The 20,338-nt window shown below is 38.1% G+C and overlaps 4 protein-coding genes across 5 annotated transcripts in view; 1 reads left to right on the forward strand and 3 right to left on the reverse strand.

Moving 5' to 3' along the window:
- Positions 1-3,748: 3,748 nt before the first annotated feature.
- rbm5 (RNA binding motif protein 5) lies at positions 3,749-12,723 on the reverse strand. Of its 2 annotated transcripts, none has more exons than XM_020628972.3 (25): positions 12,571-12,723; positions 12,334-12,383; positions 10,829-11,006; positions 10,561-10,719; positions 10,390-10,459; positions 9,901-9,974; positions 9,144-9,227; positions 8,827-8,887; positions 8,446-8,511; positions 8,189-8,349; positions 7,888-7,985; positions 7,679-7,766; positions 7,525-7,593; positions 7,091-7,157; positions 6,738-6,832; positions 6,474-6,630; positions 6,008-6,096; positions 5,743-5,919; positions 5,485-5,625; positions 5,308-5,391; positions 4,984-5,169; positions 4,790-4,864; positions 4,585-4,685; positions 4,332-4,461; positions 3,749-4,245 (listed from the first exon to the last, which is right to left on the reverse strand). In XM_020628972.3, exons 2-25 carry the CDS (start codon positions 12,348-12,350, stop codon positions 4,120-4,122), a joined length of 2,553 nt encoding a protein of 850 aa, XP_020484628.1. In that variant the 5' UTR covers positions 12,351-12,383; positions 12,571-12,723; the 3' UTR covers positions 3,749-4,119. The 2 variants fall into 2 exon arrangements, with proteins under 2 accessions (XP_020484628.1, XP_020484627.1); XM_020628971.3 differs by having other exon boundaries at positions 5,308-5,394.
- Positions 12,724-14,242: 1,519 nt separating this feature from the next.
- On the reverse strand, positions 14,243-15,848 carry brk1 (BRICK1 subunit of SCAR/WAVE actin nucleating complex). The gene is made up of 3 exons (XM_020629044.3): positions 15,687-15,848; positions 14,864-14,946; positions 14,243-14,770 (listed from the first exon to the last, which is right to left on the reverse strand). Exons 1-3 carry the CDS (start codon positions 15,802-15,804, stop codon positions 14,744-14,746), a joined length of 228 nt encoding a protein of 75 aa, XP_020484700.1. The 5' UTR covers positions 15,805-15,848; the 3' UTR covers positions 14,243-14,743.
- An 849-nt stretch (positions 15,849-16,697) lies between these two features.
- On the reverse strand, positions 16,698-18,428 carry gpx1a (glutathione peroxidase 1a). The gene is made up of 2 exons (XM_020629038.3): positions 18,105-18,428; positions 16,698-17,376 (listed from the first exon to the last, which is right to left on the reverse strand). Exons 1-2 carry the CDS (start codon positions 18,333-18,335, stop codon positions 17,026-17,028), a joined length of 582 nt encoding a protein of 193 aa, XP_020484694.1. The 5' UTR covers positions 18,336-18,428; the 3' UTR covers positions 16,698-17,025.
- A 618-nt stretch (positions 18,429-19,046) lies between these two features.
- Positions 19,047-20,338, forward strand: part of LOC109980607 (testis-expressed protein 264) — a 38,980-nt gene continuing 37,688 nt past the window's right edge. Inside the window, exon 1 of the mRNA XM_020629037.3 lies at positions 19,047-19,491. Coding sequence (XP_020484693.1) covers positions 19,240-19,491 — 252 coding nt within the window. The 5' untranslated portion in view covers positions 19,047-19,239. The remainder of the gene's footprint in view (positions 19,492-20,338) is intronic.

A 20,338-nucleotide genomic window follows, 5' to 3' on the forward strand; every position in this document is an offset into this window, starting at 1 on the left:
AAGATGACTTTTTCTATATTTGTGTAAAAAAAAGGACAAGTTATAAATCTAACATTCTCCAAATTCATGTTGGATTATTACTTGTTCATTTCGACTAGTGTGAAGAACAGAATACATTGGGTACCACTAAAGTTTCCTACTCTGGAGTCCCCACTCTGTTCAGTTTGGATATGTGGCTGGTGATTAGTTCAAAAATATACTCTACACTCTAAATACACTCAGACTTAAGTTTTTAAAGACTCTAGTTTTAGCTTTTTAGTTTACTTTATTTTTAATGTTAAGCTAAATTATGGCTGTATATATGTCTATATTTCTTTCTCTCTTTATATTTGTTAGGGTTTACTTACTGTGTATTCATTTTTCTGTTGCTTTAATTTGCTGTCATTTTCTTTGACAACCTGCTGCTGTAACACCAGAATTTCCCAGTTTGGGATCAATCAAGTACAGCTATCTATCTATCTATCTATCTATCTATCTATCTATCTATCTATCCATCCATCTATTGATAGATCTGACACCTTCATTTGAAAGAAACAACAGAGCCTCAGACTGTCCATTAATGCACTGTTACAGTTGTGTTATCGAGCTTGGTGTCCTTTTCTGAACATTTGAATTGAACGGTGGGTATGTCTTTTCCAATCCAATATGTTCTTCTTCAACTAATTAACACAGAGCAGAATAAGACGTTTTAATTGGTTGTGCTGAGGTTACTCAAGATTGGAGTGGAGATTTTGCTTTATTGTACAAAGTCCCATAGACGTACTGTATTTCAGAGTGGCTGAAGGTCTTTATTGTTTGAAACATTCTTGTTTTTTCATCAAGGACCATAGCCTTTGACATTCTTCATGAAAAAAAAATATCTTTGAATGGAATAGAGGCACAAGGACTGTTGCGCTCAGCACAGAGCAAGACATAGTACCTGCTTTAAAACTTACAGCTGGTCTCTGTTGACAGGTCCATCATGTAGGATGTCTACAAACAGATTTAACAAGACTAAATTGAAGAACTGTTAGAATTCCTGCTTCTGTCGGCTGCATTCTGAGGTGTTATTAAATTAACGTTTGGCTGTATGAAGAATATTGAACATGTTGAACTCCTGCCCCCCCTCCCCCCTCAAGCACGGCACATCTCAGCCAAAATAAATCAAAGCTATGAGCAGAAAACTCCACGTTCTTTTGGAAGCTAACAGTTTCTTTATAAGAATGAAAAAGAAACAGTCATAGAGAGGGGAACATGGCTCATCTCCTCGAGCTGCACATAGATGTTTGATTTTAGTGATGTTTTTGAGAAAGCATGATGGAAATATGAAACCAAAGTTTCCACCTTAAACAACAGGAGTCGGGTTGTATTGCTGCAGTATATTTATGTAAGAGAGGTGGACGTGAGGTTCAGAACATTTCTCTCTGAGAGGTGAAAATATCAAAGGAGGAGGCATCAGGAGGTCCATGACATAACCCAAGGGATATTATGTTTCATTGTGTAACACACTTTGTTTATATTATATGGACTTTCGGCACAGAGGCAGGCAAACTGACCAAACCCTTTTGTGTGAACGATTAATACCAGTATCAGTATGATTTACATGCACGGATTGATGCTGCAATGACTGTTCAGATTTGCAATGTAGCCTTGTGTGAATGCTGTGAATTTGAAGTGTATACAGTATCCAGTAAATAAAAGCCTTTCAATCTACAGGTTGCTTTCCTCCTCATCTCTCTCTGCTAACAAATGTGCAGGAACAAAGACCTTGAACTCCGAGGGCAATGATCTCTTCAAACAAAAGGTACATAGGAGCAACACAAACAAACCTTTTCTTCAACCTTATAGAATCGACGAGCAGAGGGGGTCAGGGTCTTTGAGGTGGATATGTAATCTGTGACGTTAATCTGAAATGAAATGAAAAGATGGGGCTATTGAACATAGAATCCACCACCTTAAAGATGAGTAACAATCAAAGAGATGAAAAGAAAAAGACAGACGGGTTAAAAAAGATTCATTTTTGTATGTTTGATGTTATATCCTGTTCAGAGCTTTATCCTTTAAGATAAATCAATCAATACATCTTTATTTCTATAGTGCCAATTCACAACAAATGTTATCTCAAGACACTTAGCAGATAAAAGACCTTGCTGATTGTTATATTATTTACATGAGCACAGCACTGAGCAACATTTAACTAAGTTACAGTTGTGAGGATGAACTTCCTTTAAGAGGCAGAAAGCTCAAACAGAACCAGATTCATGTTGAACAGCCATCTGTTGGCCTTAGAAATTGGTATAGATGGAGATAAAGGAAGATGGAGATGGATAGAGACAAACATAACAACAACAATGAGAAAGCTGCAATGTCAGTAATAATAATACTAGTATGTGTAGTATTAGCAGTAACAACTGGGTATGAGAATAGACTGATCAGTCTCATATTAACGTTAGCAACTGTAAAGGTGATGAACCAGGGAGGGCTGATTATGTTGATTATAGAGGTAGAAGTAGCGTTTTCTTCATATAGCCTAAAGGGCCTGTTTATTTATTATACCAGTATGTTCAAGAATAATATTAAAATTAACTTTTGCACTATGTAACACAAGTGTCTGTAACAAACATTGAAGAAACTAAGTATTTTCCCAGCAGCTACATCAAGGAGAAGCTCTGTGATGGTTCATATGTAAAATGAATCCGTTATGATACTCATGACACCTTTTCTGCCTTTCTATTACAGGGATGAACATTCACAGAATGTAAGGCAGGGAACAGAGTTGGTTTCCTGTTACCAATAAGTGTGGGTTTACCTCAACATTGGACGCTTTAAGATGAAAGAAAAGCCCATCAGGTGGTAAATTATAAATCTGGGTGAGGCCACGTCCGATATGGCACAGATCACTGAAGGCTGGATCTGGGTGTGTTCTTCAAGGATACTAGAAGTTGTCTCTTCATTTGTCGATTATGTTTTACAGTGTTCATGATGACTCAGTGTCATTATGAAATCTGTTCTTTATCGGTCTCACTGGGGAGAGACATTTTTGTTCAGGCCTTTAAGAGAAAATTGAGTCGTGATGAAACAAGTAGGTTATTGGAGCTGGAGAACACTTAAAGAGTCTTGCAGGAGAACAGAGGTTTGAAAAGTGTCCCCTAGTGGAAGAACAGTGTCACTGCAACACCTAATCATTTTACAAAAATCGTTTTCTGCAAACTTTTGATGAATGAAAACCTGCACATTCATTAAGCCTTTCTTGACAGCAAACTGTATTTTATTTTAATTTGTATTCCTCAATATATTGTAAACTGAAAGTAAAGGAGATGTCAAGGGCAAACAAAGAGCAAAGGCCTGTGATCAGCGCTCTCAGAACATTTCTGTTTCCTAGCAACTATTTGAAATCTCTTTGGCAGGAGTACAAACTAAAAATAATCACAGCCTTAAGCATCTTAAGTTGATTTCATCGGATAAATGATCAGTAAGTAATATATACGATTTATACTAGTAGCCTTTGTAGGTTGTCAACTTGTATAGTCCACAAGATGTCAAGTCCCCTTGTAAGAGAACCATTTCATCAGTCTGATTTATCGGTATTAAAACATTCTATGCAGAGCGACAGTCTCTTTTTATATTTCACTAATTATTGCTGTTACTTTAGACATTCTGTGCATTCCATTCTAATTAAATAATCAACAGTATGAACACGTATACCTCCATACCTCGAAATAAATCCTGCTTTGGTTTAATCAGGTGTAATAAAAAAAAACATCAGATATCACTTCTGTCATTTATTTTCTGTACAAACAGAGGAGATTTTTGTATAAACTGTACAATCTTTTTAACATGCAGAGACAAAAAAAGTCATTACATAGAACAAAAATGTATAGAAGTAAATTTACTGTGCCTATGTACAATTTATAAATTATATTGTTCATCTGAACACACCTCCATTACCATTTTTTTTTTTTTAAACTACTGTCTGGTATTTTGTATCATACAAAAAGTGGAATCGCTTAAGATAACCTTTTCTTGCTTCCATGACAACTCACTTGTCCTTGTTGATGCAGACGTGGAAAACCTAAACCTCAAATAATGAAAATCATCTGTTGGTCAAATAAAAAAAAATATCTGAGTCAGAGTCAAGACTCATTCCAATTCAGTGAAGCGAGCGAACATGGCTTTGCGGACGGCGTCCTTGTATGTGTCTGAAGAAGAGAGGGTGTAGTTGGTGCCTTTAGTGCCAAGTCCAGCTCCCTTTGTTCTCAACTGAGCCTGAGGAGGAAAATACACTTTAGTACTTTGTTAGATACAAGAACTGCAATGAAACCCTGACACAACCAGGTAATTGTAGTAAATACCTCAATTGGTGTAGTAATGCCCTGCTGGTTACGACCAAGACCTTTACCCTCCTTCCAGCCCATGGCCTGCAGCATCTTGTTCCCAATATTGTCGCTGTTAAGGCCGTCCTTGGTGGGCTGTTCATAGTTACTGCACAGGGAAGAGAGACATTTTAATCATTTAAATATCATATAAAGACACAAGGTTACTGCAAGAGCCCTGCAGAGACTAAGACACTTTTTTTTTTATAAATCACTGAAATCAGATGCTCACATGACTGGTGCTGGTTGGTTAAATTTCTTCTTTTTGGGTGCAGGGGGTTCAGGAATGCCATACTTTTCTCTCCTCTCAGCTGCCCTGTCTCGATATTTCAACTGGCAACAGAAAATAAAACAAACGTTACTCTAAAATTGCAGTCATGTTTTCAGAGGTAATGATATCAATGAAGGGCAACCATTAGATTCTCTTTGAGCCGAACCTCAGTCTCTTTTCTCTCCAACTCTTCCAGCTCTGCTTCAGTCATTTTGGATCGGCGAAGAACCTCCAGGTTTTTCTACAAAGAGTGAAAAGGTGAATACCTCGTTCATGTAATGGTTCTGCCTGTTTTTTTTTTTTTTTACAACAGTCAGGACTTCAACCGTTGACGCCTGCAGACAGAATGTGAGAGGATACCTTGTGGAGGTCAGAGAGTTGCTGATGTCGAATTAGACCCTCTTTGTTGGGAAACTGTCTCCTACAGAGCAGGCAGGCTAACTTTGACCAGTCTGTCATCTTGTCCTGGCCTTCAACCCCATCAACCTCTGATGCTCCGCCCTCCTCAGGGTCACTGTCTCCACTGTAGGCTGCCACAAGGCCAAGCTAACCACACCATAGATAAACAAAGGCAGGTGTAATAAGCCACAAAGATATCACATGGTTAGAGTTAAAATCATTCTGTCAACATTACTTTCAAACTGCAAAGGAAGAGTTCAACCTCCTGAAGAAGAACGCACTCACCTTTGAGGAGTTGGCTGAGCTGGTTGTTGGCTCCTCTTCAGGGCCCCTCAGCACCTCGGGCATAAGTCTGTCAAAGCCTCCTGTCTGCTAAACAATAGAAAAATGAACTCATTTGATCTTTCAATTCATATTATTTAATCTTAATTCTTACTATTTGTCAAGATGTTAAGTCTTTACCTTCTTTTCAAACAGTATGAAACCAGCATCAGCAGCAGCTGCCTCTTTTCTTTCTTCTTGACTAATAGGCTGAAAGCTTCCCTTGAAATTCTCTTTCTGCTTGTTCAGAGTTTTAGCCCACCGCTCCATGTCTTTAGCAATCTGAAAGAATCACACAGATGTAAACATAAATAGAATGCACATGCTGCATTCGAAGACAAAGCTAGGCATATAACAAGCAATAAATGCTGATTTGATAGAGATTTTATGTCAGCATACCTGCTGAGCAGTCTTGCTTTTGGGCTTTTCCTTTTTCTCTTTGCCTTCTTTCGCTTCTTTGCTGCCTGCTGCTGCATTGTCATTTAGTCCAGCGGTTGCGTCAGCTGAGGCAGGTACGTAAGTCTGCTTCTCCCCGTCCCAGTACAGATACTGCTGAGTCTGAGAGTTGTAGTAATACTGCAAAGGAATACATTTTGTTCATATTCATACTGATGTAAACTAGCATTACCTTATATCCACATGACAGATGGTGTTGGCTACTTACATGAGTGTTGGGGTCGTAGTAAAGGCCGGTCTGAGGATCGTAATAGTAACCAGAGGACTCATCATATTGATAGGTGGATGTATCAGGAACTGTCAAACACAAAAAGCCATAATTAACTAGGAAGTTAACTTATTATGTGAAATCTGTGATCAGTATAGTATCAATATTGCACACTTAATCTGGGAATTCATCATTCATTGGCCAGTCATATTAAAGATTTGTCATTGTCGTCTTGTTAAAAATAAAACTCTTTGAATCAGTTTTTGACTCATTTGACATATTTGTTAGATTACAAATCTAATTGAACATTCAGGACTAGTATTTCCCTCAAACTACTGGCTGAACCCCAGATCCTCCGGCAAAGACTGTAATATAACAAGCATGGCATTGACCTCAAGGATTCCCTCTCTCTGTGTATATCACTCTTCAACAGCACAGGCTTTAAAGGGATATTGTGTACTCATACCAGTGCTGGTGTCAGCTGTCTGTTGTGAGGCTGTTAGTGCACCAGCAGCAGTAACTGTGGCAGCAGCTATGGTGGCAACAGGCATCGATGCAGCTTCAAGGCCTGACAGATGTCCCATGTGGTGTTTCGCATCCAAATGCTGGGTAAGCGGCAAACCCTGCAATTAAATGGAATGGTTTTTATGAGATGGATACAGAATGCACTGGATGAGTGGTGCCACAATGTGATTACAGAATAGAATTGACAAAAACATATTTATGTCACCTGAACAGCAGGCTGCACGATTAAATGGGGTTGGTAGACTTGGGCACTCTGTGAGATGACTACTCCAGCTGGAACTATCTTTACACCGGGGGCAGCTGAAATTAGAAAAGGGAAGCTCTGATGAGTCCAGTAAACGTCGTTTGTGACCGAGCCCTTTCATTTGAGCTCGTTATTTCTAAAAGCATGATTCATTCTTCACGACTGCAGTGGTGCATCCAACACAATGTAAACTCAGCTGCAGTAAAACAAACAAAAATCTCTTTAGAGCAACTAATTTTCATTATATTTTATAAACATCCGTTATGGTCAGAAACTACAGGAACATCTGCATAAGGTGTCAAAGAATCTCATACCTCCTAGAATCCCGTTTCCTTGAGAGGTGCTGGCTGCTACTCCTGGCTGGTAGTAATTCTGGTAGTCCTATTGAAATAAAGACAGTAGTTTAAACATATTTGTATGCCCCTAAATGGAAAACCAAGCCTCACAAGTTAGATTTTTATTTCAAAGGTGTTGTATTATTATTGTATTAGGTGTGTATGTATTATTGGCTAGATATTTAAAACAGTGCTTTGCTACATATCCTGCAGGTGTTATCCCGGTGAGTTTAACAATCATTACTGTAAGCTTGACTTAGCTCAATTAAAACCAATAAATACAACTAGCTGGATACAAGATTCCTCGAGTGCCATTACAGAGCCATGTTATTCTTGAATGCATCTTCTAATCAAACAGAATAATAGACTTTAGCTCTCAAGCTAATTCTCACGGCTTCATTTCTTTTACTAACCTGAGGCAAAGGTGTGTAACCCTCTTGCAGGTAGCTGTACTCTGACATTCCCTCTGAGCTCTGCTGCGGCTGTAAAGAAACGTATGGGTCATGAGTCTCTTACATTTACACTTGCCGATGATAACAAGGGGTTTTACAAAAAACTATGGCCTACCTGACTTGAGGACCACTGGGCAGCAGCAATGGCTGTGCTAGCTACAGAAAAGGCGCTGACACGATTGCCATCAGGTAGTAAAAGATCCCTTAAAAATAAGAAAAAGGGTAACACGTTTTAGAGGTTTCACATGTGGCAGGCTCTCTCTTCTCTTCATTTAATTTTTCATTATCACAAAACCAAGGCTCATTATAGGCTGTTATACTCACTTTCTAGCGCTCTTAGCATAATCCACCCCAATGGTTTTTCCATCAAGTTTAAGAGGTGGCTGAAGTCCCTGTAGGATGGTTAACAGCTGGGAGGCCTCCTACGGACACAAATCACATTTCATTTAAGGGAGATTCAAGCAGCAATGAGACCAATTAGTTGAGAAAAAGGTATTATACTGAAAAATATTAGAAGATAAACAGATGGGCTCCACAGAGAAGAGGCTGGTTGTTGTTGGCTGGAACTGTTGCTGCTTAAAAGCAGATTGAACTGTTTATCGTCACATGTTTAAGAAAGCCTTACCAGAGGAGACGAGAGCTGAACAAAGGCAAAGCCTCTGTTCTGGCCGGTCTGCTTGTCCTTGATGAGGCGAATGTTGTTGGATGAAAGATTAGCATACGGTGACAGAGCTGTCATGATGGCTTCAACAGTGGTCAGAGGAGCAATATTTCTTAGGATGATTGCTGTACAGGACACAAAACAAAGTCATTATTAATGAAAAACACATCATTAATAGGATTTTTTTTTTAAACATGCAGCTATAGAAATTAAGTTCTTACTGTCGCCGTAGAAATCTGCAGTGGGTTGAGTTTCAGAAGATCCAGGATTATTGCTAGTTTCACTTTCTGATGAGAGAACAGAGAAGTAAAAGTTGGGTTAACAAAGCCTTTCTTCAAACTGAAAAAAAAAGATATAACGTGATGCCTATTAAACTCCTTTACAATGTCAGATAGATTATATCACAGCCCATTTCACTAATGCCTAATGTATCGTGTTTTCTTCCTATTTGTAGCATCAGATAGTAAAGAACAAATGAATGCTGTTTCCCATCTATGCCCTTTTCCTACATTAGACTGAAACAACACAACACAAACTTTGTGTTGCATCCAAGCAGCCCGGATGTCTGCAGTCAGTGGCCTCTTGTTGATTTAACTACTTACCAGCTTTGGCTGCTCCACACCTGAAGCACTTCAGCCTCCTCCGGAAATTGTACAGGCCACACTGCAAGTAACCGTTCACATCATTTTTATTATACACCTACTTAACCCCTGAACAGAGCTGCCTCAGAAAAAAAGGCAATCTTTATTGGTGCAGCATACCATACTTACCCAAGAAACAACCTAACCTTAACCACTTGTCCAACTGTAGTTTAGTACAAAATATGCTGACAGAGCTCAAATAGTTGTAACTTCAATACCTAAATGTATGTGTGAGGTGTTCTGTGGAAGCATGAAACCAAGTCAGACAGTTGACTTACTGTGTTGCAGAGCCAGTCTTCATACTTGTTTCTGGGGTGACTGTAGTGCATGTCCACCGTTTTGCCTTGGATGGTCAGACGTTTCTGCAATAAGACAACAAAAATTATTCAAATGTTTCTGGCAGGCATTGTTCTCATCAACAGAGCAAGTAGTGTTGGAAGGGAGAGATGGGGGAGAGGGACCCCCAACAGATAGCCTTTGTGTTAAAGACAAGACAGGCACATGATGTATATGTGAGCATGATGTATGGAGGGTTCTGTAGGTGTTTGGGACCCGAGTGCCCAGGCTGAGCTGGAGCAAAGTGTAGTGTGACCCTAACACACATTTTGAAAGATTTAAACAAAACAAACAATACAAAGAAACAAAAAAGGAAGATTCAAAATGCTCTAATGAGGGGTAGACTAAGGGAAAGTCTGAGCTTGCATTCAGCCTCTAAGATATCATGGATAATGCCTCTATCAGCAAAGTAAGCATGTGTTGATTATCTTAAACTCCCTTTCCTTATGGAGATAACCTCATTACATATGATAAAATTCCTCAAATAACAATAAAATATATAACATACTTGTTAAATAAATCAGGAATAAAATCATACATTTTCTTGCTCACTGGAATACACTCCATGATTTTTTTTTTTTAAACAATCTGTAAGGTTTTCCACTCTACTACTTATTCATTTCACTTTGGTTGCCTTTTGGGTTATTTTTTTTTTCAGATCCCCAAGATTAAAACTAGACTTGGCGATTGTGAAGCAACCTGATTGGTCTCCATCCATCGGGTAGCATCTTGCAAGTGATAAAAGTCCACGAAGGCGAAACCACGGCTTATACCTAGAGACAGCATTCAAATATAGACGGGAGGCGTGTTAGTTAAGAGTCCATGGGCATATTATTCAAACTCTTCCACAAACTGCTTCACGACCCAGGCCCTGTTTGGTACACAGTGGGCCACTCCATAGGAGTTTTACCATGGCAAATAATCCTGCTGAATTCTTGAGCCACACTTAAAAACAAAGTGTGTCAGCCAATTGGTTTTCTTTAAATATTATTAATGCTCATACTTACCTGAAAGTGCTCCACAATAGACTGAAACATAGGCCTTGAATTAACATTTGAAATCCTTTTCAAGTAACTTGGTACAATTCTTTGGTAGCTGCTATGGGAAAATGGGTCTTAATGGAAGCAGATTGGCCCTACGGTCAAAGACTTGGGAGAGGTTGGGATTGGTCATGTATCTGTTTCTCACCTGTTTTCTTTTTCATCAGCCTGACATCTACCGGCTGAGGCCCCTCCAGTTGGTCAATGGCAAAACAAATCTAGGTAACATAGAAAAGATGGGACAATGATTTAGACAATGAGCTGGAAATAAACGGAAATCAACTAAATCAGAAGTTGCATAAATGCAAAGAAAACGTACATCATCCTCAGTTACATGAGGAGACAGTCCCCAGAGCATGATGGTCTTGCTCTTCTTCTCTTCTCCAGCTTCCCTTCTGTAGTCTTGCTCTGGGTAGTCGCCATCAGAGTGATAACCATCTTCTGATCTGTCACTGTTACGACGTTTTCTTTCTCTTTGCTTTAAAAAAAACCAAAACAGAGTCCATGAGTTACAGGGTGATGTGTAATCAAAAAATAGGCTGTTTTTAATTCATCCTTTAAAAGTTACAAATCACAAGACTAACTACCTCTGGACTGTCTCTTGATCCTCGTCGATCTCCTTCAAAGCGATCACTACGTCTCTCTTCACCCCAGCGGCGCATGTTGTGATCGCGCTCCTGATCCCGCTCTCGTCTCTCACGCCATTCTGATTCATCACGGGGGTGCTCAGAGCCATACCTACCACTACGTTCTGTTCGACTAATCCTATTCAAGGGGACAATGAAAGGCAAAGTAAGACTTCAACCACACTTGCTGTTCAATTGGTTCTTAAATTCATCATATTATTGAAACACTGCTGTATCAACGAGTTCACCATAGCAACCTCTTGAATTTCATTATAAAAAAACCATTGTATCTATTCTCTACAGGTGATTACTCAAGGAGCTGTAGGACAAAATAGCCATACAGCAATGCATCATCGTCCTGACTCATGTGATACACTTATCGACTGCCGGTGCTTAATAACGATAGTAGTTTCATTTTTATTTTATTTTTTTGGTGCAAGAAGAGGTGACTCATCAGATCTGGACGTCACAGTGGTGCTTATAACATGAACGAGGGTAACATGAAGGCAAGTTAATTGGCCTAAGAAGAAGTTTACAGCAGGATAAAGGAGAATGTCCGTCAGTGGTGAAAAGACATTAAAGGATTAAGCATGTTAAGATGTGCAACTGGCACCATATTTCAGTAAATTCATACAATTAATCCTGCATTTAACCTTTTAGAGGCATTTTATATTTGTCAGTTAATCGGATATTGTGATGTATCATTTTACAACTATCTTTCAATATATCGCTGGGATATCTTTATCCTGGGCCACATAACGTGTATGGGAACTTGTTACACTGCAATTCCCACCCTTAAGATGTATATTAAAAAAAACAAAAAAACACTCAAGACATGACTTCTGTCTTTATGGTGATAAATGAGATGCAGACAGAGAGAAGCTCTTATGCTATGCAACAAGCAACCACTGAGTATATCAATCTATCAGCTGATTTTTCAATTAAAAGTTTCAGTCCTCACTGGTCTGTTGTTCTGATATTAAGATATATATCAGTGTTCTCCAGCTTAAACTAAATCACAATGTTCAACAAAAGTTATATGAAATGTTGGTGTTATTTCAATTATAAAGGAAGTATGAGGGTTACATAGCAATATGTTCTGCGCCATTCCGCAGGATTTACAGTTTATGAGACAAAAAGGAATATTTTACATAATTTAAAAAAAAAAAAAATCAAGTTAATTTTCTAATTATTGCATCAAATTTGAATATTAAATATCAGTATTACTGATCATCCTCCAGAGGAAATAAAACAACTCTGACTTGGCAAATACGATTTGATCTGAGTTCAATCACTTACTTAAAGCTTACTTTTCTTCCTCTGATGAAGGATTGAGTTATTTACTTGGATTACAATATGTATATACATATATATATACATATATATATATATATATATATATATATATATATACACACACAGTGGATAATTGTGCTAACATGAAGTTGGCGTTTAACATTACTCACCTTTTATCGGCTCCCATTTCTCTTTGCTGCACACACACGACCACTAGAACCTAGAATCAAAGTAAAGACAATGAATATGATCGTGAAACACAGAGCAGTGGACATTCAGTCAGTAAGGTGGACTGATGAGCAGAAACACAACATGGACTCTCTCGGTCTCCCGTTAGCACAAACACGGTGCTAATAATTCTCTACGTCATTGTTTAAATGTCTCGTCAAAGTTGTTCAGTGACTCACCGGTGTAGTTTTGTGAAAATGTTTCTAGCAACTGAACGTTTTTCAAAAAGGCAATTGGAAAAAAAATCGTGCGCAAGAAAACTCATCTCACGTCCAAGGACTTATCACAACACTGCAACGACACCTTCTTCGTCCCAAGATGCAACCGTGTATCACGCGGTGCATTCTGGGAAGAGGGAATTTCACCCTGAATTTGCCTCACAGGCAACCTATGCGTGTTGGCTTCTTCGTATTTTCAGTCTGTGGTTGGCTCTTTGTCTCGTTGGTGGTCGAAATCGAGTCTGTTAACAGCTGGGTTTAGCTATGGTCACAGGTTGTCAGAGCTCCCTATTTGTAAAGGCTTGAGGAGGGAGGCATACCTGAACATGATTTGATACCATGAGTGGAGTTTTTAAACGGCGTCCTGAAATGCAAAACTAAGGGAAAAATTCTTTCATATTGCATTTCGGCCATTTTACTTTGCAGTGTTTGTAGTACAAGGACCTGGTTTGTAGTGTTTTAAAGAGTGACTTTTTAATTCATTGAACATTTTCCTGTGAGATGGAAATTCGTCTTGCCTTAGACAAAGCAGAGAATGTGATCATTTTAAGGCACATTTAATTTCCTGTTTATAGCATCACCCCAGTCTCAAGCATACTGTGAATATTAAGGTCTCAAGTTATTTGTTGTTGTAAGCACAAGAGGATAGGACTCATTGGCAATATCATGTGTAACTATCAGCTTCTGTCCAACAAATAAAACCATACATATAGAAAGTTATTCAGGTATCCATAGCAAACCTACAAATGAACGAAAGGAAAAAGTGGAAATGATCTCCTTAGACTTTATTATCAACTGAGTGAATTTTCTGGATTAGTGTAAAAAGGATGTTAAATCTTGTATTTCAATGCCATAACGTTTGAAAATCAATGTATACAAAGATAGTCTCAAGTCCTTTTTAGTTAAATTAACAAGATAAAAGAGAGTAGCAGTCGTTGGCAATATAATTTGTAACTCTCAGGCTCTGTCCAACATAACTAAAACAATAAATTAGTATAGAACATTATTCACGTCACCAAAGTAAACCCCAATGTTGTGTTTTATTGAGGACACAGTGTAGAGTGAAATGCAGATGTCAAAATCACGAGTATAAATCGCACAAGGTTTCTTCTTATCATGAAAGTTATGCAAAAGATAAGAAAATCAACAGAGTGAATTATTTTGAAGATAACACAGAATAGATACTCTACCCTGTTGTTGGGGAAATCATTTAAACAATGCTTACTAGTACATTGCATGATTATATGCATATCATGTAATAACTTCTACAAAATGTTCTTCTGTTAACATACAGATAATATGCACTTTATATGTAGTCCAACATCAATGATATTATGCACACAAATCCTTCTCCATATTTACATATTTAATTCAGGCTATATTTAAGTTAATTTACATTCCAGCAACCATGTCATTGCACATACAGTATCTGTTGTATTGCCTTCATTTACCCACTTATACCTTTGTTTGTGTTTATAGTTTTCCATGGCTGTTTGTCCATTTCTTTCTTGTTTAGCTTATATATTGAGAATACTGAGAGCTACTGAGCATTTGATTTAATTTGCTTCTATGTATAACATCTTGTCTATTGAGTTTCATATCCGACAAAGATGAGCTACAACATGAAACAAAGTCATTATTTATCATTTACACAGTTTATTCATTTATTACAGTATTTAAATCCTGAAACATCACCCAGCAGATCACTGTACAAGCAGGTGCTTAACAAAGATGACTACACAATAACTTGTTCAACTTGGCACACAAAAATGTCTTCTTTCATTAATCTCTGATGTGGTAATGACACTGTATACAACACAGATGGTCACCAGGTTGTGCTGATATCAGTTACATAATTGAGCTCCAGCATATGTTAAGAAACAATTATTTAGGGAGGATATTTCTCTTTTGTAACCTTGATCATGCCTGAGTCTATAAAACCCAAGGCAGAGTCACTTATCCCTTTTAAAAAATGCATCATGAAAGGAAACAACACAAAACTCAGCCATGTTATATAAAAATGGTCCACGTTGTCCCACAAAAGAGATGGTGGAGTCCATTACACAAATATAAAAAAATCAGGGCAGGGAATGGGCAGGTAGCTCTGGGACACAATTACTTTACATGTTGACGTCTAGGTCAAGGTCTCTCCCTTCGTCACCTGTAAAAGATGTAAAAAAATAAATAAATAAAGCGAAATTGAAATTATACCCCCAAAAAACTGTTAAAATGACGTACAATACAGTTTACTTACCCTCGCCTCAATGTATTCGATCCTCCTCTCCAAAGCTGTCAGCTTCTCATTGAGGGTGGCCAGGCGGGATCGACACGACATATCTGAGGACATTATAGACGTATTAGATCAGGGATGGGCAACTTTGGTCACAGCAAGGGCCACATTCATTTAATTCTCACTGCCAGGGGGGCCAAATTGTAGGATACAAAAACAACAAGTCAATTATGTCTCAAATTTAACTCAACATATACCAGTGATCAAATATTATTATGGACATATTTCTAGGTTTTCATGGCAGATTTTGTCATGTTTTGATATATAAACATTGACCTGAGGGCCACACTGAGGGTTGACTGCCCACCTCTGTATTACACAGCTGCTTTGACGTCGTCAGCGTAACATTTACAGTCTACGGTCGTCAGCTTGTTGTATTTAATTTATCTTGTCCACTAAAATACAAATCTCCATCCCTATGGTTCAGGGGTTACCACTCATTTTAATGGTTATTTTTCTGATGTTATGACAGCTGTGGCCTTGCAGCTATCAGAAGCCTTAAAGCCATCTGTCGTTAAATGTTTTCACACTTACCAGGCGGCTATCATTGGCAAACAAGCGACACAATGTTTAAGGCAACTTAACACCGAACTGGCATCGCCCTGCTACACGCAAAGGTTACTTTACTCACAGCTAAAGAGAAAAGCTACACGCTAACTGGGAGTGGTCTTTTCAATGAGCAACACCAGCTAACTAAACTAGCTCGCTCGATCCAGCCGTATACAGAAAGCAAGCCAACACAACCAACCAATGAGCTCATCCGTACAATTTGTTGTGAACTACTTACCAAATGAGTTAAGAAAGTCGGCGATTTTCTTTATGCTGCTCGTAATAACTTCTATATACTCTCGATTCGCCCAGTCTTGGTGAATCTCTCTTTGCACTGGATCTTCCTGGCCAGCCATTTTGAATGAGTCGCAGTTGAGCGTTCAAAACCTGGACACCCCCCCACTGCGTTCATCCACTAAGCCCAGCTCGATATCAGTGGGTTATACAATTATGTACATTTATCATACAACACAAGGGACGCTACATTGATAAAGTGGTTATCGAGCTGTTTAGAGAATTATCTTGGTAACTTATTAGATTTTGTTGACCTATTATAACAATATAAAAACAATAAAAGAGAGAGAGAAAAAAGAGTTGTTTAAATAGGCCATGCAGCCACATACCGAGAGGCAAAAAAGGTCAAATCCTTACTTTGCACAAACAGTAGGCCTACTGGAAAATTCAACACTTGTGAAGTAGCAAATTACATTCCTCACAATGTTATACACGGCGGTGACTAGGGCTGGGACAATATATCGAGTTTTTAAGATATATCGATATATTTTCAAAGAAGATATAGGGTAAGACAATATCGTTAATATCGATATAGTTTGTGTTGCATTAAAATAACTTTACAGAGGTGCCAGGTCACCTTTTTCTCATCTCACTGATGATGACTGACTGTCTGTCCCTCTTCCCTGCTCCTCCTCTCTCTCTCTCTCTCTCTTTTAGTGTATTTAAGCAACATTTGTATTTTATAATATTACTTTTTAAATTCACAAACAGGTACTTTATTTTCCCATGTGTTTTCCATATATCGAGTATCGCCATTCAGCTAAACAATATCGAGTTATGAGTTTTGGTCCATATCGCCCAGCCCTAGCGGTGACAGGTAACGCCTAAACATGACTAAATTAGATGCCTATATTTTTTAAAGATGACTAAGTAGCATATAGGCCTATTCAAAGTAGTCTGAAGTTCTTTAATGCATTGTAGTTTTGAAGTACACAAATGACAGTGACACTTTATATGACATTTAATCCTTTATTTTTCATCATTAAATCTTCCGAATATATTTGTGTATTTGTGACACAAGTTGTACACTGTGGACGAGTCAGGCATTTACATTTTCATCAGAAACTCATCTCCCAGACAACGGCTTCAATGAGTGTCTTCATTAAGTAAATAGGCTGAACAACCAAAGTGTACCACTCTGGAGATATCACAGACTTTGGACGATTGCATGAATTTACTGTGAAGGTGGAGACATGATAAAATAGCCTACACATAAAAACATGTATACTAATTATCTTTTTTGGCTAGGCATAAAATAACTGACTTTCTTTTCAGCCAAGACCTTACTTGACCCTCTCAAGTAGCTCTTTAATATCGGCCTCAATGTCCATCGTTAGGAAGTTTCTGCTGTAGCGCTTGTATGGTTCCCCGTCAGGGCCGATCAGGAACTTTTCAAAGTTCCAGGAGACGTCATTCCTACAGACAGGACTCCAAATGATGTGCTTTGGATCAGTCATAAGAGCCATGGCATCATCAGAGGGGAATGGAAGCTTGTCCTTCAGATAGACGAACAAGGGGTGGGCATCCTTTCCGTTTATATCAACTTTCTCGAGGATCTTGAACTTTGGTTCAAAGCCATTTCCTGGACGGACATATTTCAGAGACTTCATGATTTCATCATTCTTGCAGTTCTCCTGTTATATAAAAAAGACAGAAACAGTACACCATAGATAGGCACTTTAATGATCAATCATTGATGAAATAGGATTATTTAAGGTTATCATTCAAACCCATACAAATAAGGTTACTGCATTTCATGATGTTCTTATTTCAACTCCAAGGCAGCCTACTGTTATTTACAAGTTTATCATTGTATTCAACCTTTCACCGAAAATCAAATGTTTTATTTACTTTTTTAACACAAAAAGCAATCATCAAATTAAAAAATATGGGACTCCAACTGCCCAACAAAGTAGTTAATAAAAGCTACACAGATGAATTTTACCTAATCATTAATCCATAGGATTATTCCCAATTGTTCATCTTGTAAATACTTGGAGATCACTGAATTGATATTGCTGCTGTAAGAAACCTTCGCATGAAGGACTTGTAATTGGGGATTTTGCTATTTAATTACATTAAATAATAAAAACAAGCCTGCAAGCCAACTTTGAGACTTTTCTAAATGTATCCAACCATCTTCAAAAAATGACATTTTTTACCATAATGTAGTAGACACTAATAAACAGTATGCCTTGCATTCAAGAGTGTAGGCCTACTGCAGTCTGCTTATCTAGTAGCACAGTAGGCCTTATGCTTGAGCTGTTTAGATATACTGTATATTTTGAGTGTAATGACCTGCACTGGGGGAATAAAAGCTCATGTCATACACCTGCTTTCATTCACACCTCACACAGCCTACCTGGTGTCCAAACTGGTTGCAGGGCGCACCCAGGATAACGAGCCCCTTGGCGGAGTAACGACTGTGAAGCTCGTTCATCTGAGTGTAGTCCCTGGTTGTTGTTCCTCAGAGAGACGCCACATTTTCAATGAGAACAACTTTCCCTTTAAGTGCAGAGAAACTGAACGTTTCTCCGGACAGTAGTTTAGCGGTGAGGCCGTAAAACCTTTTAATATTCGCAGCCATTTTCATGAACTCCAGATGAACCTCTCCGACAAGATGTGGGTTTAAGAAATAATGTGCTGTTTATCGCTTTCCAGGCGGTTCAATGTCAACGAGTCCAGCCCTCGTTTTATTAATGGGGCGGGCCATAAATGTGACTTAAGCCCATTTAAGGCTTAACGTAATCAATGGATATTGTTTGTCTTATTTTGTAGGAAAATGTTTAAATCTCTCAAACACACAGAAATCAAAGTTATTAATGCAGCTGTTGTAAAACTCTAACTCAAGAGGCGATTTTAACATCCAGGAAGTAGTTGGGACTGCATGGTTAAATGTTAACTTTAAAGAGTAACTAAACCCTAAAATGTGTCAAATATCTTCTTGTGCTTTTCTATTTTTCTGACCACCAACCAACCGCATTTAAGTTGTACAATTATTTCACATTGATAGGCTTACATCCAAAATAAGTTACAGTATTTAAATGAGTGACATTACCGGGCATGTATACCAATGTCGGCAGTTACAGGTTACTAATTATTTTTTCGTTAGACAAATAATTAGTAACCTGTAACTGCTAATTATTTGTCTAACGAAAAAAGAATTAGTTAAATCTACAAATCTTCCACTACATTAAAATGTGAACAATAAAATGTGTTTCACTTGAACTTTCGTTCTGGTTGTTTTTGGTTTAAAAGTTCCTTTTTATATTAACCCCCCCCCCCTGTTGGTCGGCAGTAATGGTACATTCCAGGAAGTAAAGCATGTGCAATCCTCACTCGACAATCTCTTTTGGTCTAAATTAAATTATGGGTTAATGCCACCTGAAAACAACGAAACATTCACTTAAAATGTTGCCTTGTGATTGAAAATGCCCGTGTGTTAAATATTCAGCAGAATCGACCTAAATAATTGTCTGCTCGTCGTGTTGGTCAGCATGCAAGACTGGGTCAGTCTGTGTGTCTTTAGCCTGTTGTTAAGTCTGATAACAATAGCATGTTACATGTTGTACTCGGGACTATCGTCAGACATCATCGTGCTGACAGGCTCTCCTCCCATAAAGAAGATCACAGTTGCCTACAAATTCAAACAAGGACCATACAAAAACTGTGGACAACTTTTTAAGGAGTCTCACAGTATTGGACCAAAGCTGTCATGTATAGGAGTATATTATGATGACCCTAAAAAGGTAAACAATGACACCACTCACCATCTATTACACAACAAATATTCACTTTAATTGACTCGAGTTTTCTTTTATTACATTTGGCACAATATCTTCACTTTACAATCAGGCACGTTTTACCTCGTAAACTAGGATGTGTAGTTGACCAGTAGATGGCAGTAATGTTATTTTATTCAAACTAATGAAGTTGTAGAAGAGGGATGTCCTTTTCTACACCCGTCAACATTTGATGGTTTAAATGATTGTCAATCTAATTTTCCACGAGAAAATGTGACATTCAGTGCAAGCATAGTCCTCACATTGTTGGGTTCGCTCTTTTCTCAGGATTTTGCAGTGAAAATTGTTGATCTATTTTGAGTTTTTAATTTCTTTCCCTGAGCACATCTGACCGGGGGGGGGTTTGTTGTTTCAGGTGTAATAAAAACATTATCCAAGTGCTTTTGAGGTTGTTCATACAAGGTCCTATAAGTAAGACGTCTATGCAACTCCAAAATGACTTCTGTTTAACAATAAATTAAATGTAAGCTAAGTTAGAAACTATGGTCACTTTTTTTTTTTTTTTTTTTTTTTTTTTTTTTACAAATATGGTAGTTAATTAAATCAATTTTGCAGTCATTGAAGTATTTATTCAATCTTGCCAATTTAGGAGGTCTCTGGTTATTAAGGATCAAACTACAGAAACTTATACCCATTATATGAATGTGACTGAAGATTCTTAACTTTTACACCTCTGCTGCTTCCTCTGCTGCAAAAAAGAAACACAATATATGAGTTGATCCCCCTGTGAGGAGGTCCTGTATCTCCAATCATTCCCTGTGTGAACTCATTCATCCCCAAATTAATTAATTAA

The sequence above is a fragment of the Labrus bergylta genome, chromosome 5, assembly GCF_963930695.1.
Source record: "Labrus bergylta chromosome 5, fLabBer1.1, whole genome shotgun sequence".
In the NCBI taxonomy this organism is placed as follows: domain Eukaryota; kingdom Metazoa; phylum Chordata; class Actinopteri; order Labriformes; family Labridae; genus Labrus; species Labrus bergylta.